Raw genomic sequence first — 21,805 nt, forward strand, 5'->3', positions numbered from 1 at the left:
TGAAATTTATGGTAAACATAAATATACTTCAATGTAATTTCTAATGAAACTTTCATGTTGTGTATTTAAATAAATAAATAATTATACATTTGTAATAATGAACTTGAAGTTGGAAATCTATCTATCTATCTATCTATCTATCTATCTATTCATTCAGTTGAATGAAATGTTTACATTTCAAGCATTAGATTAGAATATCCTGCCGTTTATCCTCCGGGACGCTAGAGGCGCACATGCTTTTAACTCCGAGTGCTTTGATTTTCTGGTTGCAGCGCAGCATGAACTTCCTTTTCACAGTGCAGCGGGAGCAGTATCGGAGTCTGAAGACTTCAGTCTCCCAACCTAAAGGAGAACAAACGATCACAAAATGGTCAGTAAATCACCAAAATACAAAAATCTACTCATTAAGTTCCCTCTCCCGCTATTTCAGTTCGATTTCCATTAAAGATGAACACTTGAAGCGACGGGATGGTTATAGATTAAGTCGACCTGACCAGTCGCTGTGTGAAAGTCAGTGGCACATTTCTCTGTAAATATTCAAATAATCATTTAATTGACACTAAAAGCGCATAACATAGACATTTCTCCCTCTAGAGTGTTTTTTGTTTTCCCTGGTTAGATGTTTATTCCTTTATTCAGTTTTGTGTTTTATGTGTACTGTCGCGTAGCGCATTGCATCTGTTGATTATGACCAGAGGTGTCCAAGAGTGTCATTAGTCAGATTGCTTCAGATTATGTTCTTTTTGACAGTCCTGCTTGTCAACAGTTTAACAATTTAGTATTTTTATTTACATTTTTTTGGCAGGGCTTCGTTAAGGTGGTTAAGAGCAAGGCGTATTTCAGGAGATACCAGGTCAAGTTCAGGAGGAGGAGAGGTATGTTGAAGTGTTTCCTTACCTTTGTCTTATCTGAAGGATGTTTTCATTTGTCAAAATGAAATGACCTGAATGTATTACTGATGTAAAAACCATCTATGCTGGTACTTTTTATGGTGTATACTTTTCACAACCATCTATGCTGGTCTGACTGCCTGACCATGCTGGTTTTTAGCTGGTCAGTTAATAAAACTCCTCTTAGCCAGTTTAGAATGGTTTTTCAACAGTTGGCTAACATTATTGACCATTTCAGAGGGAAAAACTGACTACTTTGCCCGCAAGCGCCTTGTCATTCAAGACAAGAACAAGTACAACACGCCGAAGTACAGGATGATCGTTCGACTCTCCAACAGGGATATTGTTTGCCAGGTACAATTGTTATCTTTGCCAGCCATACCGAAATGTTATTATCATTTTGTTGCTGAATGTATCAGAACGATTTTGCATCTTTTTCAGATCGCATATGCCAAAATTGAAGGCGACGCGATCGTCTGCGCTGCTTACTCTCACGAGTTGCCAAAGTATGGCATTGCTGTTGGACTGACCAACTACGCTGCCTCCTACTGCACCGGTTTACTGTGTGCACGCAGGGTAAATGTCCTCAACAATTATGAATGGTCTGGTACTCTTCACATCTCAAAGTATAATCATACTCAGACTTGCTTTCTGCTTACAGCTGCTGAATAAGTTTGGTCTGGATAAGGTCTACGAAGGCCAGGTTGAGGTGACTGGCGACGAATTTAATGTGGAAAGCATTGATGGCCAGCCAGGGGCATTTACGTGCTACCTGGATGCTGGCCTCGCCAGAACTACCACGGGGAATAAGGTGTTTGGCGCTCTCAAAGGAGCAGTGGATGGAGGACTGTCCATTCCTCACAGGTCAGTACATGCAGTTTATTTTCCCAGTTTGCAAAGCTTAGGCTGTGGACTTTGGTTCAGCAATTTTGGGTGCTTTAAAAAATCTTTATAGAAATATTCTCCACAAAAATATTATCTGTAAAATGAACTAATTTAGATTAAAAATTTACTCAAATTCTTCTGACAACAGTCTGAGGTGAAGTTTTATTAGGAAAAGAAAGTAAATGTCAATCAGAAAAGACATTCGTATTGACATCAATTGTAGATCAGATTCACTGTCAGTGTGATCACTGTCACATGTGTCTGTGGATTTGCATTAAATTGAACTCAACTTTGTATTAGTGGTCAATATGGTGGCCAACATTTATTTAAATGATATCACACTTTAATTTGAGGATGGTAAATAGCATACATAACAATCCCTGCGGTGAAATTGATTTTTAATTTACATTTTTACTAAATTAAAATAATTATTTGGAAAATTAGTCAATTTGATCACTTTATATAGTGATTTCTTGATTCTGTAGTCTTACTACAGGTTTTATTTATTAATTTTTTTCACAAATACAGAAATACCCCTTCAGAAGCGCTTATGTGCTTCACTTGTCCTGTCTGGGGAACAGTGCAAGTTCTCTTTTGTGTCTAAATATACTTTTTATAACTCTTTTTAATATCAAACAGAAGATTTTGATGTTAGGTTTGGGCTTTTAATGGTGGATGAAAAGCACTTCTTTAAATTAATGGAATGTGGCACAATAATTGTTCATCTTATGTTTTAAACATAACAATTGAAATTAAAACTATAATTTGTCATTTTAAAACTATAATATAACTACCTACTCAGATTGACATCTAAATAATCAAGATTTTTTTTGTAAGCGAGGCATGTCGTGCAGGCAAGCTTACTTATTTTAGCTTTTTGAGCTATTTCAGAGGTTTTGTGTTTCGTATTTTTGATCGTTATGGGAATATTGACATTGCAGCTTGTTTTCACAGCACTAAACGGTTCCCAGGCTACGACAATGAAAGTAAGGAGTTCAACGCGGATGTGCACAGGAAGCACATCATGGGCCAGAATGTTTCAGAGTACATGAGCTATCTGATGGAGGAGGACGAGGATCAGTACAAGAAGCAGTTCTCCCGCTTCATCAAGAACAGCATCACACCCGACTCTGTAAGAAACACTTTGCCAGATCACTTTAATGGCAACATTTGTTTGCTTTTTAGTGTCATTATGTCCATCAAATACTGATACTGATAATGATAATCTATAGATGCACATAATTTGTAGTATGATGCTGGTGGCTAAATGTCAATTGTTTGTATTGCAGATTAACAGATATATAGTTTAATATTTGAAAATATTTTCTTAATTTATTGTAAATCTTGTGCTTTACCTTCACCTTACCTTCACTTACTATTATTTGGTTCCTGCAGGTTGAAGAGATGTACAAAAAGGCCCATGCTTCTATCCGTGAGAACCCAGTTCATGAGAAGAAGCCCAAGAGAGAAGTCAAGAAGAAGAGGTGTGTTTTCAGGCTTTTATCATTTCTTCTGCTCTGCCTACTGACAGTCATGGAATTTATATTGCCATGAAAATTAACGGTGTTGTAGTTTTGATGGCAAAACTATGTAAATGTTCTTTACAGTTTTGACATGCTGCTCTTAAAAAAAAATAGTGGTGTTGACCTAAGATTAAGGTTTTAGTCTTGAGTGTTCCCATAAGGTCTCACGGGTGATGCTTAAGCTGCTGCTTACAACAGTTGCATGTCAGATGTTTATATTTTCAGGTTTTTTTCACTATTCTGAGCAGATGAGGTGTTTCTTTTCTCATCACTGATGAATATTGTGTTGGTAGGTGGAACCGTGCCAAGCTGACTCTGGCCCAGAGGAAAGACCGTGTGGCCCAGAAAAAAGCCAGCTTCCTCAGGGCTCAGGAAGCCGCTGTGGATGATTAAAGAGATGAAGTGTCGACTGCTCCAAAGAAAGCGTGCACCTTTTCCAAATAAATCATTTGGAAAGAATACGTGTGTTTGTGGTCTTTGGTATAGTAGATGATGAGAAAATGTTGATTTGAAAATGAAGATGCATTTGGGATATTATTTTAAACACTTTTAATGTGCAAAGTCATGCAATCAAATCTTATAAAAAATCTCCATTTAACTTTTAATCAGCAGCAGCGTGATTTATGAATACACAAAACTGAAGCAGTCTGATGACACGCAATCTGAAACATCCCACTGAAAAATGGTCCATGAAAAACATGAAGCACCTTATAATCTCTTCATAAGTACATCAAGAATTATGACTGTGATAAACATTTCATACTGTTTAGATTAAAATCAATTTCTTAACATATCAAAATGGTTTTCACTAGACATGCCTTAGAAGTACAAATTAGGAACCCAACAAACCAAACTAAAAAATGATCAATGTTTTGAAATTCCATGGGGCCACTGAGAGGGGCCTCCCAGCATCATTTACAAGACTCACACTTGCGAACATTCAGCTCAATAAGGGCAAGCTCACACTACAGAACTGTAAGACTACCTGAACAACAAGACTTCTTGTCATAGCAGCACGCATACTACACAATACAATGTCGATGACGTTCACAAACTACAAGACATTTGGTCAAGAGGCAGTCCTCACCAACAGCAAAAAAACAAAACATTTTCTCACACAATTTCATGCAAGTGATTAAAAGATTTTTACGTTTATACCATCTGGACTGTTGTCGGCTGGATTAGTTCCACCTTGTCATTGCATCACACAGACGCACACCCTGCAAGATCATGTGGCGATAATATCAAATAGAATTAAAAATATCAGTGTCTGTGACTGCTGGAGATAAGCTCAGATCATGACGCTGACCTGCTCATACTTAATGAGCATCAGCGACCACAACGAGCACTGATTTGGGTTTTGTCACGGACCTTGTAAATCCAGGCAAAAGTTGAGTAGTGTGAGCTGCGTTAACCCTTTAAAATAAGGTTAAATTCATTAACATTAGTTACTGCATTAGGTATCACAAACTAATTAACAATTTACAGCATCTATTAATCTAGGTTAATGCTAATTTCAAAATGTTATAATAAGGTAATTCACGTTTGTAATACATTAAATTATACAACTTGAGATGCTGTAAATGTATTCGTACATATATAAATTAACATTAACATAGACTAATGCTTTAAAAGCTCTGTTTTATAAATTCGTTTTAAGTAACAAATTTAACCTTATTGCAATATGTTACCTTTAGATCATAGACAGTCTGACCATTTCCAAGAATTGTCCAAGTACAAGGAATGAGGCGTTTTCACCCACAAGCATCGAACTAAAAAAACGCACTCACTGGCAACATGCATATCAAGGCATTGGATTAATATGCCCATTTCAAAATGGCTCTTTTATGGCTCTTTTTGCTGTGCTCATGTGACAAACATTACAATAGGAGACTTACACAACCACAGTCTGTGGCGAGTGCTTTCTATGTTAACATCCAACAATGGATGCAAAGTTAGTGTCATTTGCTCCTTCATAACATCTGAAGGAAGAGTAAAATAAACATGATCACTGATCAATTGTGTGACAACAGCACGAAGACACGAAACTAAGAAGTGTACGTTACTCCTTAAGTTCTTAAATTGAGCCTGAGCAATAATTCCTTATGGTTTTAATTCTACCTTCGTCATGAAAAAGAACTTAAGTATCAAAGCAGCAATGAATATTGCCATCAGCCTATTTTCCAGCCACTTTGCTACCAGCATTGTAATCTCCAGCCAGATTCACAATGACCTGAAGTGCTTCAGAAGACATTCAAGAATCTGAATGTTGTCACCAGTGCATCTTCGTTTCTCTTCAGGAGTCATTGGTGTGTGAGATCTGTTTCCATAGCAGTGTCTTGAGGTTGTTGAGAATGAGCGAGTGCTCCATTTCCATCTGCTCAGCTGAACCTTTGAGAGCCATGCAGGCGTACAGCTGCTTCTCCAGCTCTTCCTGTAGATGGACCGGAGCTCCTCGTAGGAGGTAATCCTTCAGTGCTCCACAAGCCCTGGCCAGGTTGGGTTGAGCCACCTCGGCCATGCAGCGGTGTTCTGCACGGTCACACGAAGTCCTACAGTCCACACCGTAGACGCAGTCCTCGTCATCCTCACAGCGCTGAAGGATCATGGCCTGTTTAAAGGCCTCCTCAGCTACTACGCGCCGCCCGTCCACCAGCCTGAGGTCATGGCGATCTGTGTAACCAAAAGTACTGGCTCTCATGTCGCACATTAAGAAGCTCCCAAAGGTACCGTGGAAGATGTCTTCTATAAGCTCCAGCAAGCCGATAAAAATTTTAGCCTTGCGGGGCCAGGAAGGTGTGAACCACTGGTCCATGTTTCGCCGCATGCCAGTAGGAATCCAAAGTTCCATGGGCCACGGCAGGCTGAGCCCGTACAGAGGAGTGTGAGGCACCCGCTCCACTACGTACAGGTCCCCGCAGAAGCCCAACAATCTAGGTGTGTGCTCTCGGTCCTGGAGCACCACTGCTAGCAGAACCTCGTTGAGTTGCAGCAAAGCCCATGCGGACTTGGCTTCTGGGAGAGAGATGTGGCCGTCTTTATTGCTGTCCGCCACTGAAAGAATCAGGCTTACCAAACTGGATAGGTTGGCTTGCTCTCCAACTTTTGCCTGTAGAAAAACAAAACAGAATTTGCGTTGATTTTATGATGTTGTACAATTCCAATGAATGTCAACTGACTTCAGTGAAAAAAGAAATGCCAAAGCCCATAAGGGTGCTTTCACACTAGCACTTTTGGTGTGCGCTCGGGTTATCTTGCTTAGTTTGAATGTTGTGAATGCTGTTTTACGAACTTTGGCACACACCTGAACCACCATACAAGACTTCATTTTAAAGGGGTCCTATTATGCTCTTTTAACTTTCTTTAGTATGTAATGTTATTGTTTGTACATGAAAATGATTTCCAAAGTTACAAAGCTCCAAAAGGGTGTTATTCTCTACATCAGTAAGTACCGTTTTCTTCCGAGAAACATTCACGTCACAACATCCCTCATTAAAAATATCTGCCCAGGGTATAAGCAAAAATAAAAATAAATAAATAAATATATATATATATATATATATATATATATATATATATATATATATATATATATATATAGGGGAAAGGTCTGTTTGAGTTTCGTTAGATAAGGTTGTTAAAGTGTTAAAGTGCTGATTGGATAAGCATGGTTAAAAATCATTTAATATGCACAGATATTTTAGAACTGAGTATAGTTATAAACTAGAAGAAATATCTACTAACTATAGCAATGACATTTCAGAGTTTTATTAATCTGACAGACCTGGAAGGAAAAAAGCACACTTTTAAAACGTCCTCATCCTTCCAGGCTTTCCAAGATTGTGAGAATTCACGTCATGCACAGAAACCTTGCACACTGAGTCCGATGCGTATGAGTTAATCTGTTGCGAAAAAATTCGCAAAACAATATGAAATGGAGTCTTGTGAGGATGTCTTGTGAGAATGATTTTGTTGTCCTCTTTCTTTGATGGACCCAATATTTCCTCTTTCTTTTTCTCTTTTAAAGAGGAAATATTGTGTCCATCCAATCCAGAGATTGTGTAGAGAGAAAGGAGAGTTCCATCTCCTTATCAAGGAGCTGTGGGATTATCCCGAGCGATTCAAAGTTTATATTTACAGTGAGAGAAAAAATTATTTGATCCCCTGCTGATTTTGCTGGTTTGCCCACTGACAAAGAAATGATCAGTCTATAATTTTAATGGTAGGTTTATTTTAACAGTGAGAGACAGAATAACAACAAAAAAAATCCAGAAAAACGCATTTCAAAAAAAGTTATAAATTGATTTGCATTTTAATGAGTGAAATAAGTATTTGATCCCCTATCAATCAGCAAGATTTCTGGCTCCCAGGTGTCTTTTATACAGGTAAGGAGCTGAGATTAGGAGCACTCTCTTAAAGGGAGTGCTCCTAATCTCAGTTTGTTACCTGTATAAAAGACACCTGTCCACAGAAGCAATAAATCAATCAGATTCCAAACTCTTCACCATGGCCAAGACCAAAGAGCTGTCTAGGGATGTCAGGGACAAGATTGTAGACCTACACAAGGCTGGAATGAGCTACAAGACCATCGCCAAGCAGCTCGTTGAGAAGGTGACAACAGTTGGTGCGATTATTCGCAAATGGAAGAAACAAAATAACTGTCAATCTCCCTCAGTCTGGGGCACCGTGCAAGATCTCACCTCGTGGAGTTTCAATCATCGTGAGAATGGTGAGGAATCAGCCCAGAACTACACTGGAGGATCTTGTCAATGATCTCAAGGCAGCTGGGACCATAGTCACCAAGAAAACAATTGGTAAAACACTACGCCTTGAAGGACTGAAATCCTGCAGCGCCCGCAAGATCCCCCTGCTCAAGAAAGTACATGTACAGGCTAGGGTCGTAATGGTATGAGATTTTCACGGTATGATAATCGTTTCAGAAAATATCACGGTATACGGTATTAAACAATCAAAACAGGTGTTTTTTTTGGTTGACAAAGCATGTGTTCATTCAAATTTCATTAATCAAAAACAATCGAGTAAATTTCATCATTGATTATATATTAGTTTAACAACTTATATTCATCATCAATAATTCATAACAACTCATAAATTCTGGTTTGACTTAATTTTTCTGGATTCTGTACTTTTATGATATAATACAAATATACTATCAAAAATGGTGGTAATGAAATTAATGCATAAAGCTTTAACAATTTAATTAATGCTTTAAAATGTAATCAAATGAAAATAACTTTTATCCTTTTATGTTTTCGTAAAGAGCTGCACAACAGAGATTTACTGAATAAAAATGAGGGGACAATTATATTCCTTAAATGTTTCTATAAATTATTATTATTTTAGAAGTAGGCTACATTATAGTACAATCGTAATTTCTGTCAATTTCTTCGAGTTAAAAAGCGGACTTTTATTTTGACAGGTAGTAGTGAAGAGCTTTGAGTGTCAGTGTATTTGACAGTGGTTTTCTCAAATAAAATGATGAAAGGATTATTAATGGTTCTCTCAGTGTTTGTGTTCAAGTCCTCAGATAGTGAGACAGCAGGCGCTGTTAAACACTATGAGCGGCACCTGCGCACATACTTGAGTGTGTATGCCTAGTACACTTTTTTTTTACACAAAACGTGTGAAAATTTCGGACTCAGTGTGCAACGGCCTTAAAGTGCTAAACAAACACTTAAAGGTGAATTCTCTACAATGCTGCACTATTTTAGCAAGTGACTTGCAGAAGTTACAGGCACAGTGTACATTTAAAGTCAGCTTGAAATTAAAATTCTAAAATCAATTTTTTTAATGCACGTTATTGATTTTTTTGTGAACACTTCATCCATCCACATATAATACTTTATTCATATACTCATACATATGTATTTATTTTTTAATCAAACTGCCATAACAAGTGACAGACCTCTCTCTGGTGATATTTTTGGGGCTTTCCTTTAAAGAATTGAGTGCCAAACAATGCAAAAAGTGCTGAGATTAGGACCTTTAAAGAGCAGTAACAATTTTCTAAAACCAAAAAAAGCATCCAAACCTTCAAATGACTGGCAACCATCTCTTTGAACTTCTCTACAGATGTTCCTCGAGTGGGTTTGTCAAAGAGTGCGACCTCTTTCTTTGGCTCCAGCTCCTCTCCCAGCTCGTAGTGCAGGATGTCACTCAGTTGACACTTGATGACACCATCATGATCACCCCAGCTGCCTGTATAGACCTGAGAGCAACAGAGGAACACACTGTTATCATGACAGTACTGAGACTTATGAGGTTTCAAGGATGGCCAATTCTGCTCCTAGAGGGGGCCTTCTTCATTCGGAGTTTAGCTCTAACACACTTGCATGAAAGTTTTCTAGTGTTCCTGAAGACCATTACTCAGCTGGTTATGGTGTGTTTAATTAGTGCTGGACTCTTCCAGGAGCAGGATTGGATTCTATTTTAGGGCCTATGGTTGAGTGTGTTAGTGTCAAACCTGATTGTTTGGCTTGGTGGAGAGGCACCTTCCAAAGTACAGTGAGCTTTCTTCACACAGGCTGCTACAGGCAGAGCCATCAATAATGCCTTTGCTGTATTTTTCACACTGTTGGAAAGGGAAGATCTATTTCAATGAGAATGTCCGTGACATTCCATAAATCAAGTAAGCATTACACTAAGATGTTGAGTAATGGCTTAAATAAAAGAGAAACATTTTTCACCACACTACCAATAGATGGGGCTGTGGGATTAGGTATACATGAATGTTTTTTCCATCTTAAAAGGCATAGTTTACCTAAAAATGAATGTTGCCATCATTTGCTCACCCTAATGTTATTTTAAACCAATATGACATTCTCTCTTCCACAGAACACAAAAGATGATGTTAAGCAGATTGTTTAAGCTACCCTTTTTCCACATGAAAAAAGGTGTACGATTTACTTTAAAACTAATTTTACTCAGCAATAGGCTCTGTGCACAAGCGTAGCGACGAACTTCCGCTATCGCCAGAAGTCGGAATATCAGTTTCCGGTTTTCATTCATGTCGCCCAAAACATAAACATAATATACGTAGACGCCTCATAGACTGACGCTGCCTATTGGAGCTGACGTACAGCGCGGCCGCCATCTTGGATGGGTCTCCAATGCGCCCCCTGCATTTATTTCTACTGAGGAATGTGTATCCCCAACTACAATAATCATAACTCCCCGAATTTTTACCGGATTTTCACACGGTTTGGTTTGTTACAAACTGCAGAGATTTAGTTATGATACAGGACGCTGTCACACATTGAAAAATACGTGCTTTCATGCTAAAAGACTTTGTATTATGCTCTTTAACAAAGACATATGGTAGGCTATGGCATATTGATAAATGAATGAATTTTATATTTTAATAAAGAAACAAGTTTGATTGTTCATTTGAATTTATTTCTCTCTCTCTCTCTCTCTCTCTCTCACACGCACACACTAACTCTCACACACACACACACACACTCACACACACACTCACTCACACACGTGAAAAGAACTTAAAATAATAGTGGAAACAACTTAAAATACGCCATAATGTTTGCTCATAAAGGTAAGAGTAATACATGATTCGGAACTGTAAAGGGTCTACTTTTATTTGTGTACATTCACAATATAAAAAAAACGTTGTGCTTTTATTAAAATAAATAGGAAAACAGAGGATAGGCTTGCCGTCTCGTCTTGAACAGGAGCGCTTCACAATGATGAAACTCAACGAATTGAGTCACAAATATGATAAATATATCTATAGAAAGCTTTAAATTACTACTTTAAAACGAAATAATTCAAATAGAAAACAAACTCTTTCATTATGTAATCCGTAAAGATGCATTTCTCTCTAAAGGCAAGTCCAATGAGGAGATGGCAAGTCATTTTTCATCACCATCTAAAATATAAAAATAAGGAAAAGCCTAAAACAGGCCCGATTATATATTTTTTCTGATTTTTACGTTGCTCTGCTCTTAATTCCTTAACATTTAAAGGATTTTCTGCAACGTAATTTTGTCTGCATGATATGTGAATTATTTATTAGCCTATTTTTTAATCCATGCAGCAAAATGCTTTAAAAACAGCTGTAAAAATTACTTTAATCCAGATGATTTTAAAGAACTTTTCACTATACATTTCACGGGTAGCTTGAATGTAAAACATTGTCATGACTTTCGTTGTATTCCCATTTGTAAAATAGGCTACAAATTAATTGTGGTAGTCTAACCTGACCTGTTTATAAGCAGAAATGGACTTTGGCATGCAAAAGACTGATACGTTCATTATTAATGGCAGGGCTGGTTCAGTCGATAGAAATACGGCTATAATTTACTGCTGAAATGTTTGCGCGACAAACCTCAGGTCAGTCTGAGCGCTCATGGCACGCACAGTGCGTACAGCCGAACACCTGCAGGCGCCACTGACCACAAATGACAAAAGCATGAAATGATGTGCTCCCCGAGTAAGAACACATCCTCTGAAAGTTGAAGAACAGAAAAAAAAAAAACAGCAAGAGATAATGAGAGAGAGTACCAGTTCCTGCTGTAATAATGTTACACGTAAGTAACGTTAGTTACGATGACATAATATTATAAATGGTAAAATAACCAACATTATTGTTCAATCTTACTTGTGAAAGGTAATCCCACGCGATCTGGTATCTGCGGGGGTTATTGCAACAGTAAACTGCACAAAATACGGGCATAAATTGCTCGCTCTCCATTGACTCCAGTGCTAGCGTAGAGTGAGGAGACCCAACCAATATGGCGGCGACGCTGGATTACGTTCCAGCATGTCATGAGGCGTCTACGTATATTATGTCTATGGCCCAAAATGTCAGTATTTACTAGATGTCTCTGAGATCTGCCAAGTAGAATTAGCGATGTCCATCACATCGTTAATGCCTGCTCTCCTGCTCCAATACACAAACGAAACAAGGGATTCAAACGCAATATATCGAGTTATATGCACAAATAGTTTAATGTACGTGTTATTTCAGCATCTAGCGGCTAGCGACATGTTAATTTTAGAAGCTTTTCTTTCTCAATTTTAAACGCAGACTGTTAATTGTATTATCAATTGTATTAAACATCTCCCCCTCTCAGTTTCTAATAAAGATCAGGGCACAGGTGATGTCTGTTCATTGTGCTACAGGTCCATGATGAAGAATGCTGAGAAAACTCACAGTTCAAGTGTATGGTGAAGCTAGGATTGATAAACCCACAATTATAAGCTTGTTAACGTTACTTTAATAACCCGGCGTTTCTAATGTCCCGGGGATTTTGCCAAGGTAATTCATATTTAATATAACTCTTAAAATAGTATGTAATGAAAACAGTGGCTAAAATTGGCAGGTGAGTTTACCTTGCTGGTCCCCATTCGGGTTACTGCATGCATTCTTGTTCAGTTATTTCAGAATATATATTATAATATTGTGATGTTAAATTCACTTACAGATAATATTAATAATTTTAATAACAGGCCACCTGAGTGTACTTAAAAGGGAGCCCAATTTCATGACTATGATTCTTAACAAACAAGGACAATTTTTAAAAGTACACTTTATAATGATGTCAAATTAAAGTTTCTGGAATAATTGTGAAATTACATATAAAGATAAAGATAGATTAAGTTGTTCAACAAAAGTACACATTTTCATTTAATTGCAATTAACCTGCAGTTAAGTGTCCAAAAGCATCGCATGTTGTTACAGTTAAGTATATTATTTTAAATATATTTCCATAATAAGTACTTTAAAAAAAAAGTATGCTAAAGTGTTCTTAAATGGACCTGTAGAACAATGACCAGATCTTTATTAGAAACTGAGAGGGGGAGATGTTTAATACAATTGATAATACAATTATCACAAAAAAAATAAAAAATAAATAATAATAATAAATAAATAAAAACGAACAGTCTGCGTTTAAAATTGAGAAAGAAAAGCTTCTAAAATTAACATGTCGCTAGCCGCTATATGCTGAAATAACACGTACATTAAATTTTTTGTGCATATAACTCGATATATTGCGTTTGAATCCCTTGTTTCGTTTGTGTAGTGGAGCAGGAGACCAGGCATTAACGATGTGATGGACATCGCTGATTCTGCTTGGCAGATCTCGGAGACAGCTAGTAAATACTGACATTTTGGGTGATGCGAATGAAAACCGGAAACTGATATCCCGACTTCTGGCGATAGCGGAAGTTCGTCGCTACGCTTGTGCACAGAGCCTATTGCTAGTAAATTTCCCAAATAATTACAAAAAAGTAATTGAAATTTGAAGTACAAAGACTGATATAATATTTTCTCGTAAAACATACTACAATAAATGGCATATACATAATTTGGCATGGTTCATATAGAATATAGCACATTAAGTCTTCTGCAGACAAACTATAGCTTTGTGTCATGCAAAAAGCTGGAGAAGATTTTCAGTGCACAATAATTTAAATATTTGTGAATTCCTCACAAAGCTATTGTATGACCTGTTTAGATTCTGCTAAAAGTGTCCTCTTGCTTTCTACGGAAAAAAGTGTTCAGAACAGCATGAGGGTGAGTTTTGCATATTTAATTATTCTTTTATGCTATTATTAGGGATGCACCAATATTAAAATGATTATTTTCATGCTTTGGACGAATAATCCATAAATAGCTGATACTAAAATTCTATACTACTTTGTCTAAATCAAGATGCTAAAAATTCTAATCAGTTGTCTAAAGATCATATTTACTATATTAAATTATTATATTATTAAATTATAATAATATCAGGCTACATAGTCTGGAGATGAAAATGAAAGCATCTGTCAAAGAGGGTTGAACTCACAATGATGCTCTTGCATTCTCGTCCTCTGCACAGCTCAGTGTAAGTTGAGTACTGCACATACACAACCCAACTGCCCACAAACACAGCAAGCCATGTGAGAAAGAGATACTTTACTCGAACATAGGACAGGCGAGCCTGAGGGAAAGGAAGCAGAAAATAAACATTAGCTCAGGTCTGTGAACTTTAACACAGTCCATGCTTAAAGTAAACACAAATCCTGACTGAACTCGATGTCAATTTATTACTCTATAAAATTTCAAAACAGAAAAAGAGGCTGAAACAACATGCATGTCAATACATATCACACAGCAAATTAACAATAACAAAAAGGCTCCTTCTACAACATACCCAAAGAAATACAACCATCAATAATGAACAAACCACTTATTTGCTAACTACCAGCCAATGGGTCATGAAATGAGTACAGCCACAATCTGATAACACTTAAGTAAAGCAAGGTCAATAATCATCCACTACATTAACTCATTTTAATGAAGTCCCTATGACAGACAGCCTAGTTCACTTGCACACAAGGCTTTTGTATATACCTGCATGAAGTGTTATGCCCCTGAAATAAAAAGCATGTGGTTACTGTGGTCACCAAAGCTTTACCATGTCACTTTGGGCAGATCAAGCTTTAGAGCAGTTTGAAGTGAAAGGCTTCAGGGGGCATCCTCATGTATCGTACAATAACAGCCAAGAGCTTTGCAACCACAGAAAAGTTGTTTTTATGGGCTATTTGTGCTGTGGTTTCAGCCATCATGAGGTAGAGCAAATAACACTACCATTCAAAAGATTGGGGTCAATAAGATTTTTAAGTTTGAAAGTCTCTTATGCCTACCAAGGCTGCATTTATATGATAAAAATACAGTAAACAGTAATATTGAGAAATATTACAATTTAAAACACCTTTTTCTGTTAGCATATATTTTAAAATGTAATTTGTTCCTGTGATGGCAAAGCTGACTTTTCTGCAGCTATTACTCTAGTCTACAGTGTCACACTATCCTTCAGAAATCATTCTATTATGCTGATTTGGTGCTCAAAAAACATTTCTTACTACTATCAATAAAAACAGTTGTGGTTCATTTGACACGGAATGACTCAAGTGAGAAATAATTTACTTTGATTTACTATCCTAACACAGCAATACTGACCCAACTAAGAGACTGGGACAGAGACTACCAATGGACCAATGATATTACTTTTGCAATTATAATAATAATAATAATAATAATAATAACATGCAATAATAATAATAATAATTGTATTATTACTAAATAAAATATTTAACAAAATAAGAACTATTACTATTTCTTATTACTATCAATGAAAACTGTTGTGCTGCTTAATATTTTTGTGGAAACCATGATACGTTTTTTTTCAGAATTGTTTAATAGATGCTTCAAAGGAAGAGCATTTTTTTAAATAGATTTTTTTTTTTGCACAATGTAAGTCTTTAGTGTCACTTTTGATCAGTTTAATGCATCATTGCTGAATAAAATTATTCATTTCTTAGTCAAATGTATTATTTATTATTAGTCAAAATTATTATTTAATTACTTTGCAAATGTTGTAAAGCATTATAAATCTCCAGGTTAAGAATAAACACCAACACTTAGAGTCATTTTGTTCTTCTATTTATCCATTAAATCTGTTAAAATGCAAGCACAATTTTCCACTTTGAAATGCAAATGACCAGATACTGAGGTAGACTTTTAAGGGCTCTATTTTCATATTTGGCTCTATTAGGTTGTGTTAATTATGGGGCTGTGTGCTACATCTTATGAAAATTTCATGCTACACTATCTATGGGCACATACACATGTGGGTGTACTGTATGTAGTGCAGGTCCATGTAAATGAAGCAGAACAAAGGTTGGTGTACCACATTTGTTAGAAATAGGCCATTGCGCTTTAGATGAATGAAATTTCTTTTCTCGTCGCAATACTGTATCTAAACTCAGTCTGAGCATTTGCCATTTGGGTATTCCACCAGCAGGTGCTATCAAAGTACATCTGGAAGTCCAAGGAATTGATTACAGAAAATTATGGTTAATACATTACCTAGCCACACTGCAAAAAATGCTTTTCTTACTTAGATTTTCTGTCTTGTTTCCAGCCAAAATATCCAAAAATTCTTAAATCAAGAAGGATTTTCTAGACAAGAACAATTATTGTCTTGTTTTCAGAAAAAACAAGTCAAAATTAAGAGAGTTTTTGCTTGAAACAAGCAAAATAATCTGCCAATGGGGTAAGCAAAATAATCTTATTTCAAACAGAAAACAGAAAACCCCATTGGCAGATTATTTTGCAAAAACTCTCTTAATTTTGACTTGTTTTTTCTGAAAACAAGACAATAATTTTTACTTGTCTAGAAAATCATTCTTGATTTAAGAATTTTTAGATATTTTGGCTGGAAACAAGACAGAAAATCTAAGTAAGAAAAGCATTTTTTTGCAGTGCATGATCCAAGACATACTGCTCTAAAATAAGACTCTAAATGGGTCAGTCTGTGTCAACTCAATTAGAGGTCCCTGGCTAAATATCTTGATTTAGATTTTATATATATATATATATATATATATATATATATATATATATATATATATATATATATATATATATATATATATATAAAGTGGTGTGAAAAAGTGTTGGCCCCCTTCCTGATTTTTAATTTTTTTGCATATGACACTCTTAAAGGAACACTCCACTTTTTTTGGAAATAGGCTCATTCTCCAACTCCCCCAGAGTTAATAAGTTTAGTTTTACCGTTTTGGAATCCATTCAGCCGATCTCTGGGTCTGGCGATAGCACTTTTAGCATAGCTTAGCATAGATCATTGAATCCGATTAGACCAGTAGCATCGCGTTCAAAAATGACCAAAGAGTTTCGATATTTGTCCTATTTAAAACTTGACTCTTCAAAAGTTTCAGGCGCTGCGTAATATCACTGCGCCTGCTGCGGCCATGGTACGGCAGCAAAGTTCCTTGATTATTACGCCGGAATGAGAGTATAGTTCCTAGCCAAATCGGCCTAGAAAATCGCAACTTTTCATTTTCCGCCGGTCTTACTACACGATATAACTACAGAAGAGTCAAGTTTTAAATAGGACAAATATCGAAACTCTTTGGTCATTTTTGAACGCGATGCTACTGGTCTAATCGGATTCAATGATCTATGCTAAGCTATGCTAAAAGTGCTATCGCCAGACCCAGAGATCGGCTGAATGGATTCCAAAACAGTAAAACTCAACTTATTAACTCTGGGGGAGTTGGAGAATGAGCCTATTTCCAAAAAAAGTGGAGTGTTCCTTTAAAAGATTCAGATCATCAAACTCATTTTAATATTACACAAAGATAATGCAAGTAAATACAAAATGCAGTTTTTAAATGATGATTTCATTTATTAAGGGAAAAAAGCTGTCCAAACCTACCTGGCCCTACTTGAAAAATTAATTGCCCCCTCCTATTAAATCATGAAAGAACTGTGATTAACCACATTATTTTAGAAAGCTGAGTTAAATTTCACTAGCCAAACCCAGGCCTGATTACTGCCAGACCTGTTGAATCAAGAAATCACTTAAATAGAACCTGTCTGACAAAGTGAAGCATGTTTAAAGAGCAACACATCATTCCACGATCTTAAGAAATTCATAAACAGATGAGAAACAAAACAGTTTACATTTATCAGTCTGGAAAGGGTTTTAAAGCCATTTCTAAGGTTTTGGGACTCCAGCAAACCATGGTCAGAGCCATTATCCACAAATGGAGAAATCCTGGAACAGTGGTGAACCTTCCCAAGAGTGGCCGGCCTACCAAAATTACTCCAAGAGCACAAAGACGACTCATCCAGGAGGTCATAAAAGAACCCAGAACAACATCTAAAGAACTGCAGGCCTCACTTGCCTCAGTTAAGGTCAGTGTTCATGATTCAACAATAAGAAAGAGACTGGGCAAAAACAACATCCATGGGAGAGTTCCAAGGCAAAAGCCATTGCTGACCAAAAAGAACACAAAGGCTTGTCTCACATTTGCCCAAAAATATCTTGATTATCCCCAAGACTTTTGGGCAAATATTCTGTGGACTGATGTGACAAAAGTGTGTGTCCCGTTACAACTGGCGTAAAACCAACACAGCATTTCATAAAAAAAACATCATACCAACACCAAGGGTGGCACAACCAGTTATTAGGTTTAGAGGGCAAGCACTTTTTCACACAGGGCCATGTGGGTTTGGATTTTATTTTCCCTTCATAATAAAAAACTTCATTTAAAAACTGCATGTTGTGTTTACTCGTGTTATCTATCTAAAAAAATAAAAAATCAGGAAGGGGGCCAACACTTTTTCACACCACTGTATATATATATATATATATATATATATTTTTTTTTTTTGATGAAAGAAATACCCTCCACCCAAAGTTTGCATGCCTATAAGTCAACAAGTATTAAAGATATCTTAATATCCCTTTAAATACTGGTTCTTATCAAACTTTTCTTTTGGTATGTTCATTTTACCTGTGTGGTTCATTTCCAGAGATACTGGGATCTCAATGTGGCTCCAAGAATAAATTGTTAAATTGTATACATTTTCAGTAGTCAAAAAACCAAATGTGGGTCACTTTGTATACTGCTGACACTCATGTATGTTCTATGCAATTGTTTTGATAGAAGGAAACAAGATATATTTCTAGTTTCAACATTATTTGCTTTATACATACATACTGTACATACACACACACACACACACACGTTTGTTTTTGTGAAAAGTGGGGACATCCCATAATGTCCTGAAAAGTCACCTTCTCCTTGTAATACCTATGTCATGTCATTTTACAAATTTATGTCCTCATTTGTCACAAAAACACGCACACACACACACACACACACACACAATCAAAACTTTTAGCAAGGGAAGTTTCCGAAATTTGGTTCATTTGACATGGAATGACCCAAAGTGAGAAATCATTCACTTTGTTTTACTATCCCAACAGCAACACTGACCCAAGAGTCTGGGACGAGGGCTACCTGTGGACAAATTATATTACTTTTGCAATTCTGACTGGTGCTGCTAGCAGTGCAAATATTATCACACCCTTCAGCTTTAAGAATGTGAGTCAAAGTACTAGCAGACACATTATGTGAGTTTGAGGTACAGTTGCTGTAATATAGCAAGCCCAAATTTTATTTCTGTTCATAACTCAGAAAACTGCAATACAGCTGGTAGGTAAATATTGTTTTCCTTCAGACATGATTACAGGTTAGTTTCCCTGCAGGCTTCCTTCAGTCTATGAAAGTCCAAATTCAATTTGTCTGAAATTTTCTTCATTGTGACTCGTATATCATTCAACCTCTCAAAATAACTCTCATTATGATGATTGGAAATCCAGACAATACAGACCTTGCATCATTTCCTTTTTGTGTGTTTTTATGCTAGGACGTGACATTTCTTTGAGGAAACGTCACTTGTCCTCTGCGAGCAATACAAGCCCTCGCGCGCACGTGATCATCCCCCACATCCTCGCGCTCGATCTTCTCTCACCTGCTCGCGCGAACACTTCTATTTTTGTCAGTCGTGGGGGCGGGGTTTGCTGTTTTAATTATTATCTCTAACGCCATTGGTTACTTCCCCTTTTCCGGAAGTCAGCTGTGATTGGACGCCTGTGAAAAGGCGATCGATAATTCACATGTGATCTGAGACATGGCTTCATCAACAGACTAGATGCATGTAAGTTGTCATTTATTTATTTTTTTTTATAAATATAAGTAGGGTAAAGTGCAGAACCCTCTTACAATGAAAGAATATATTACCATCAACCTCTAAAATTTGACATAGTAACACAAAATATATTAAAAAGTTTATACAGCAACTCTTGCTTATTTATATGAACAAATAATTTATTCATCCAAAGGTCCTTTGAACCAGTTTGGGATTTACAGTCATGTACATTTATGCATTTAGCAGACGCTTTAAAAGCGACTTACAGTGCATTCAGGTTATACATTATTATTATTTTTTTATCAGTATGTGTGTTCCCTGAGAATTGAACCCATGACCTTTTGTGCTACTAACACAATGCTCTACCACTGAGCCACAGGAACACTTATTATTATTTACAATTATTTACTTCTCACATTTTTGAGGTTGTATATAAATATGGTTGGGTAAGCATATAGTGGTGAACTACAACTAATTAAGCATATAGCAACAAGTTGACTATTAGTTTTATTTTAATTTTATTTTGCAAAGTTAATATAGCACAAGCTTTATGTTGTATGAAAATTTCAAATGTAACCTTTTTGGTAGATTTACCATGCTAATAACCGTGGAAACGTGTCATTAAAATCTATAAAAAAGGGTTTATGGTCCTGTTTTATCTTTGTAACATCACAAGATTGTAATCACTAATAATCACTAGTAAACAGAAGAATTTATGTTAATTTATGTTAATAAACTTTTATTCTAATGATGTATTCTACTGACAATGCATGCAATTCATTTTCATTAAAACAGCCATGTTATATTTATAAAAAAAAAAAAAATAAATGACAACTTGCATCTGGTCTGTTGATGAAGCCATGTCATAAATTAATAAATAAATTATTTGTTCATATAAATAAGCAAGAGTTGCTGTATAAACTTTTTAATATATTTTGTGTTACTATGTCAAATTTTAGGGGTTGATGGTAATATATTCTTTCATTGCAAGAGGGTTCTGCACTTTACCCTACTTATATTTATAAAAAAAAAAAAAATGACAACTTACATGCATCTACTCTGTTGATGAAGCCATGTCTCAGGTCAATTATGGACTTTTCACAGGCGTCCAATCACAGCTGACTTCTGGAAAAGGGGAAGTAACCAATCGCGTTAGAGATAACAATTAAAACATCAAGCCCCGCCCCACGACTGACAAAAATAGAAGTGTTCGCGCGAGCAGGTGAGAGAAGATCGAGCGCGAGGATGTGGGGGATGATCATGTGCGCGTGAGAGCTTGTATTGCGCACAGAGGACAAGTGACTTGCGCGAGTGTTTGAAATTAGCTCGCGGGCTCCTGTTTCCTCGCGTGTAGATCTGTTTTCCTCTCGCGGAAGTGATTTACCGCGCGCGTCAGCATAAGTGGTGTGCTCGGTTATTAATGGCATAGATTTGACGCCATACATGACAGGAAGCGAATGGATAGGACAGAGATTGTAGCTGGGATTGGGAAAGAAACACATGCATTTGAAACTCAAATTTTTGCCCCAAATTTCTGATCGCAATATGACTGTTGTTATTAATAATAATAATAATAATAATGACTGTTAATTGTACTATTAATTGCATTATTGCTAAATAAAATATTTAACAAAATAAGAAATATTACTACTGAAATATTTAACTGAAAATACAAACAATCAAGTATTTAAAAAATAATAATTTTAGAGTACAACTGTACAATTACAATACTAATATTTATATTAATATTGATATTTCTGATATCTGTAATACCAGATAAAGCAGTTTAACACCAGACAAAGCAGTTTTCTCCTTATTTACAGAATCAACAACAAAAGTATAATAAAGTTCAGACACTGTGTAAACCTCCCAACCTGGAGGTCTGGCACCCTTTGTAATAAACAACCTGTATCACCACAGGGTCATTCCGTGTCAACTCAACCAGAGGTCCCCGG

General features: G+C 36.4%; 2 protein-coding genes across 3 annotated transcripts in view; one reads left to right on the top strand and one right to left on the bottom strand.

Moving 5' to 3' along the window:
• The first annotated feature begins 272 nt into the window (after window positions 1-272).
• On the top strand, window positions 273-3,757 carry rpl5a (ribosomal protein L5a). The gene is made up of 8 exons (XM_058764426.1): window positions 273-370; window positions 806-875; window positions 1,129-1,244; window positions 1,332-1,466; window positions 1,552-1,754; window positions 2,730-2,907; window positions 3,171-3,259; window positions 3,592-3,757. Exons 1-8 carry the CDS (start codon window positions 368-370, stop codon window positions 3,689-3,691), a joined length of 894 nt encoding a protein of 297 aa, XP_058620409.1. The 5' UTR covers window positions 273-367; the 3' UTR covers window positions 3,692-3,757.
• Window positions 3,758-3,855: 98 nt separating this feature from the next.
• Window positions 3,856-21,805, bottom strand: part of dipk1aa (divergent protein kinase domain 1Aa) — a 31,826-nt gene continuing 13,876 nt past the window's right edge. Inside the window, exons 2-5 of one of the 2 annotated variants that reach the window (XM_058764394.1) lie at window positions 14,128-14,262; window positions 9,783-9,890; window positions 9,351-9,527; window positions 3,857-6,407 (exon numbers count right to left, since the gene is read on the bottom strand). In XM_058764394.1, the coding sequence (XP_058620377.1) occupies window positions 5,595-6,407; window positions 9,351-9,527; window positions 9,783-9,890; window positions 14,128-14,262 (1,233 nt within the window). In that variant the 3' untranslated portion in view covers window positions 3,857-5,594. Of the gene's footprint in view, window positions 6,408-9,350; window positions 9,528-9,782; window positions 9,891-14,127; window positions 14,263-21,805 lie in introns of both variants that reach the window. The other variant, XM_058764402.1, reaches the window with a different exon arrangement.

The sequence above is a fragment of the Onychostoma macrolepis genome, chromosome 02, assembly GCF_012432095.1.
Source record: "Onychostoma macrolepis isolate SWU-2019 chromosome 02, ASM1243209v1, whole genome shotgun sequence".
Taxonomy (NCBI): domain Eukaryota; kingdom Metazoa; phylum Chordata; class Actinopteri; order Cypriniformes; family Cyprinidae; genus Onychostoma; species Onychostoma macrolepis.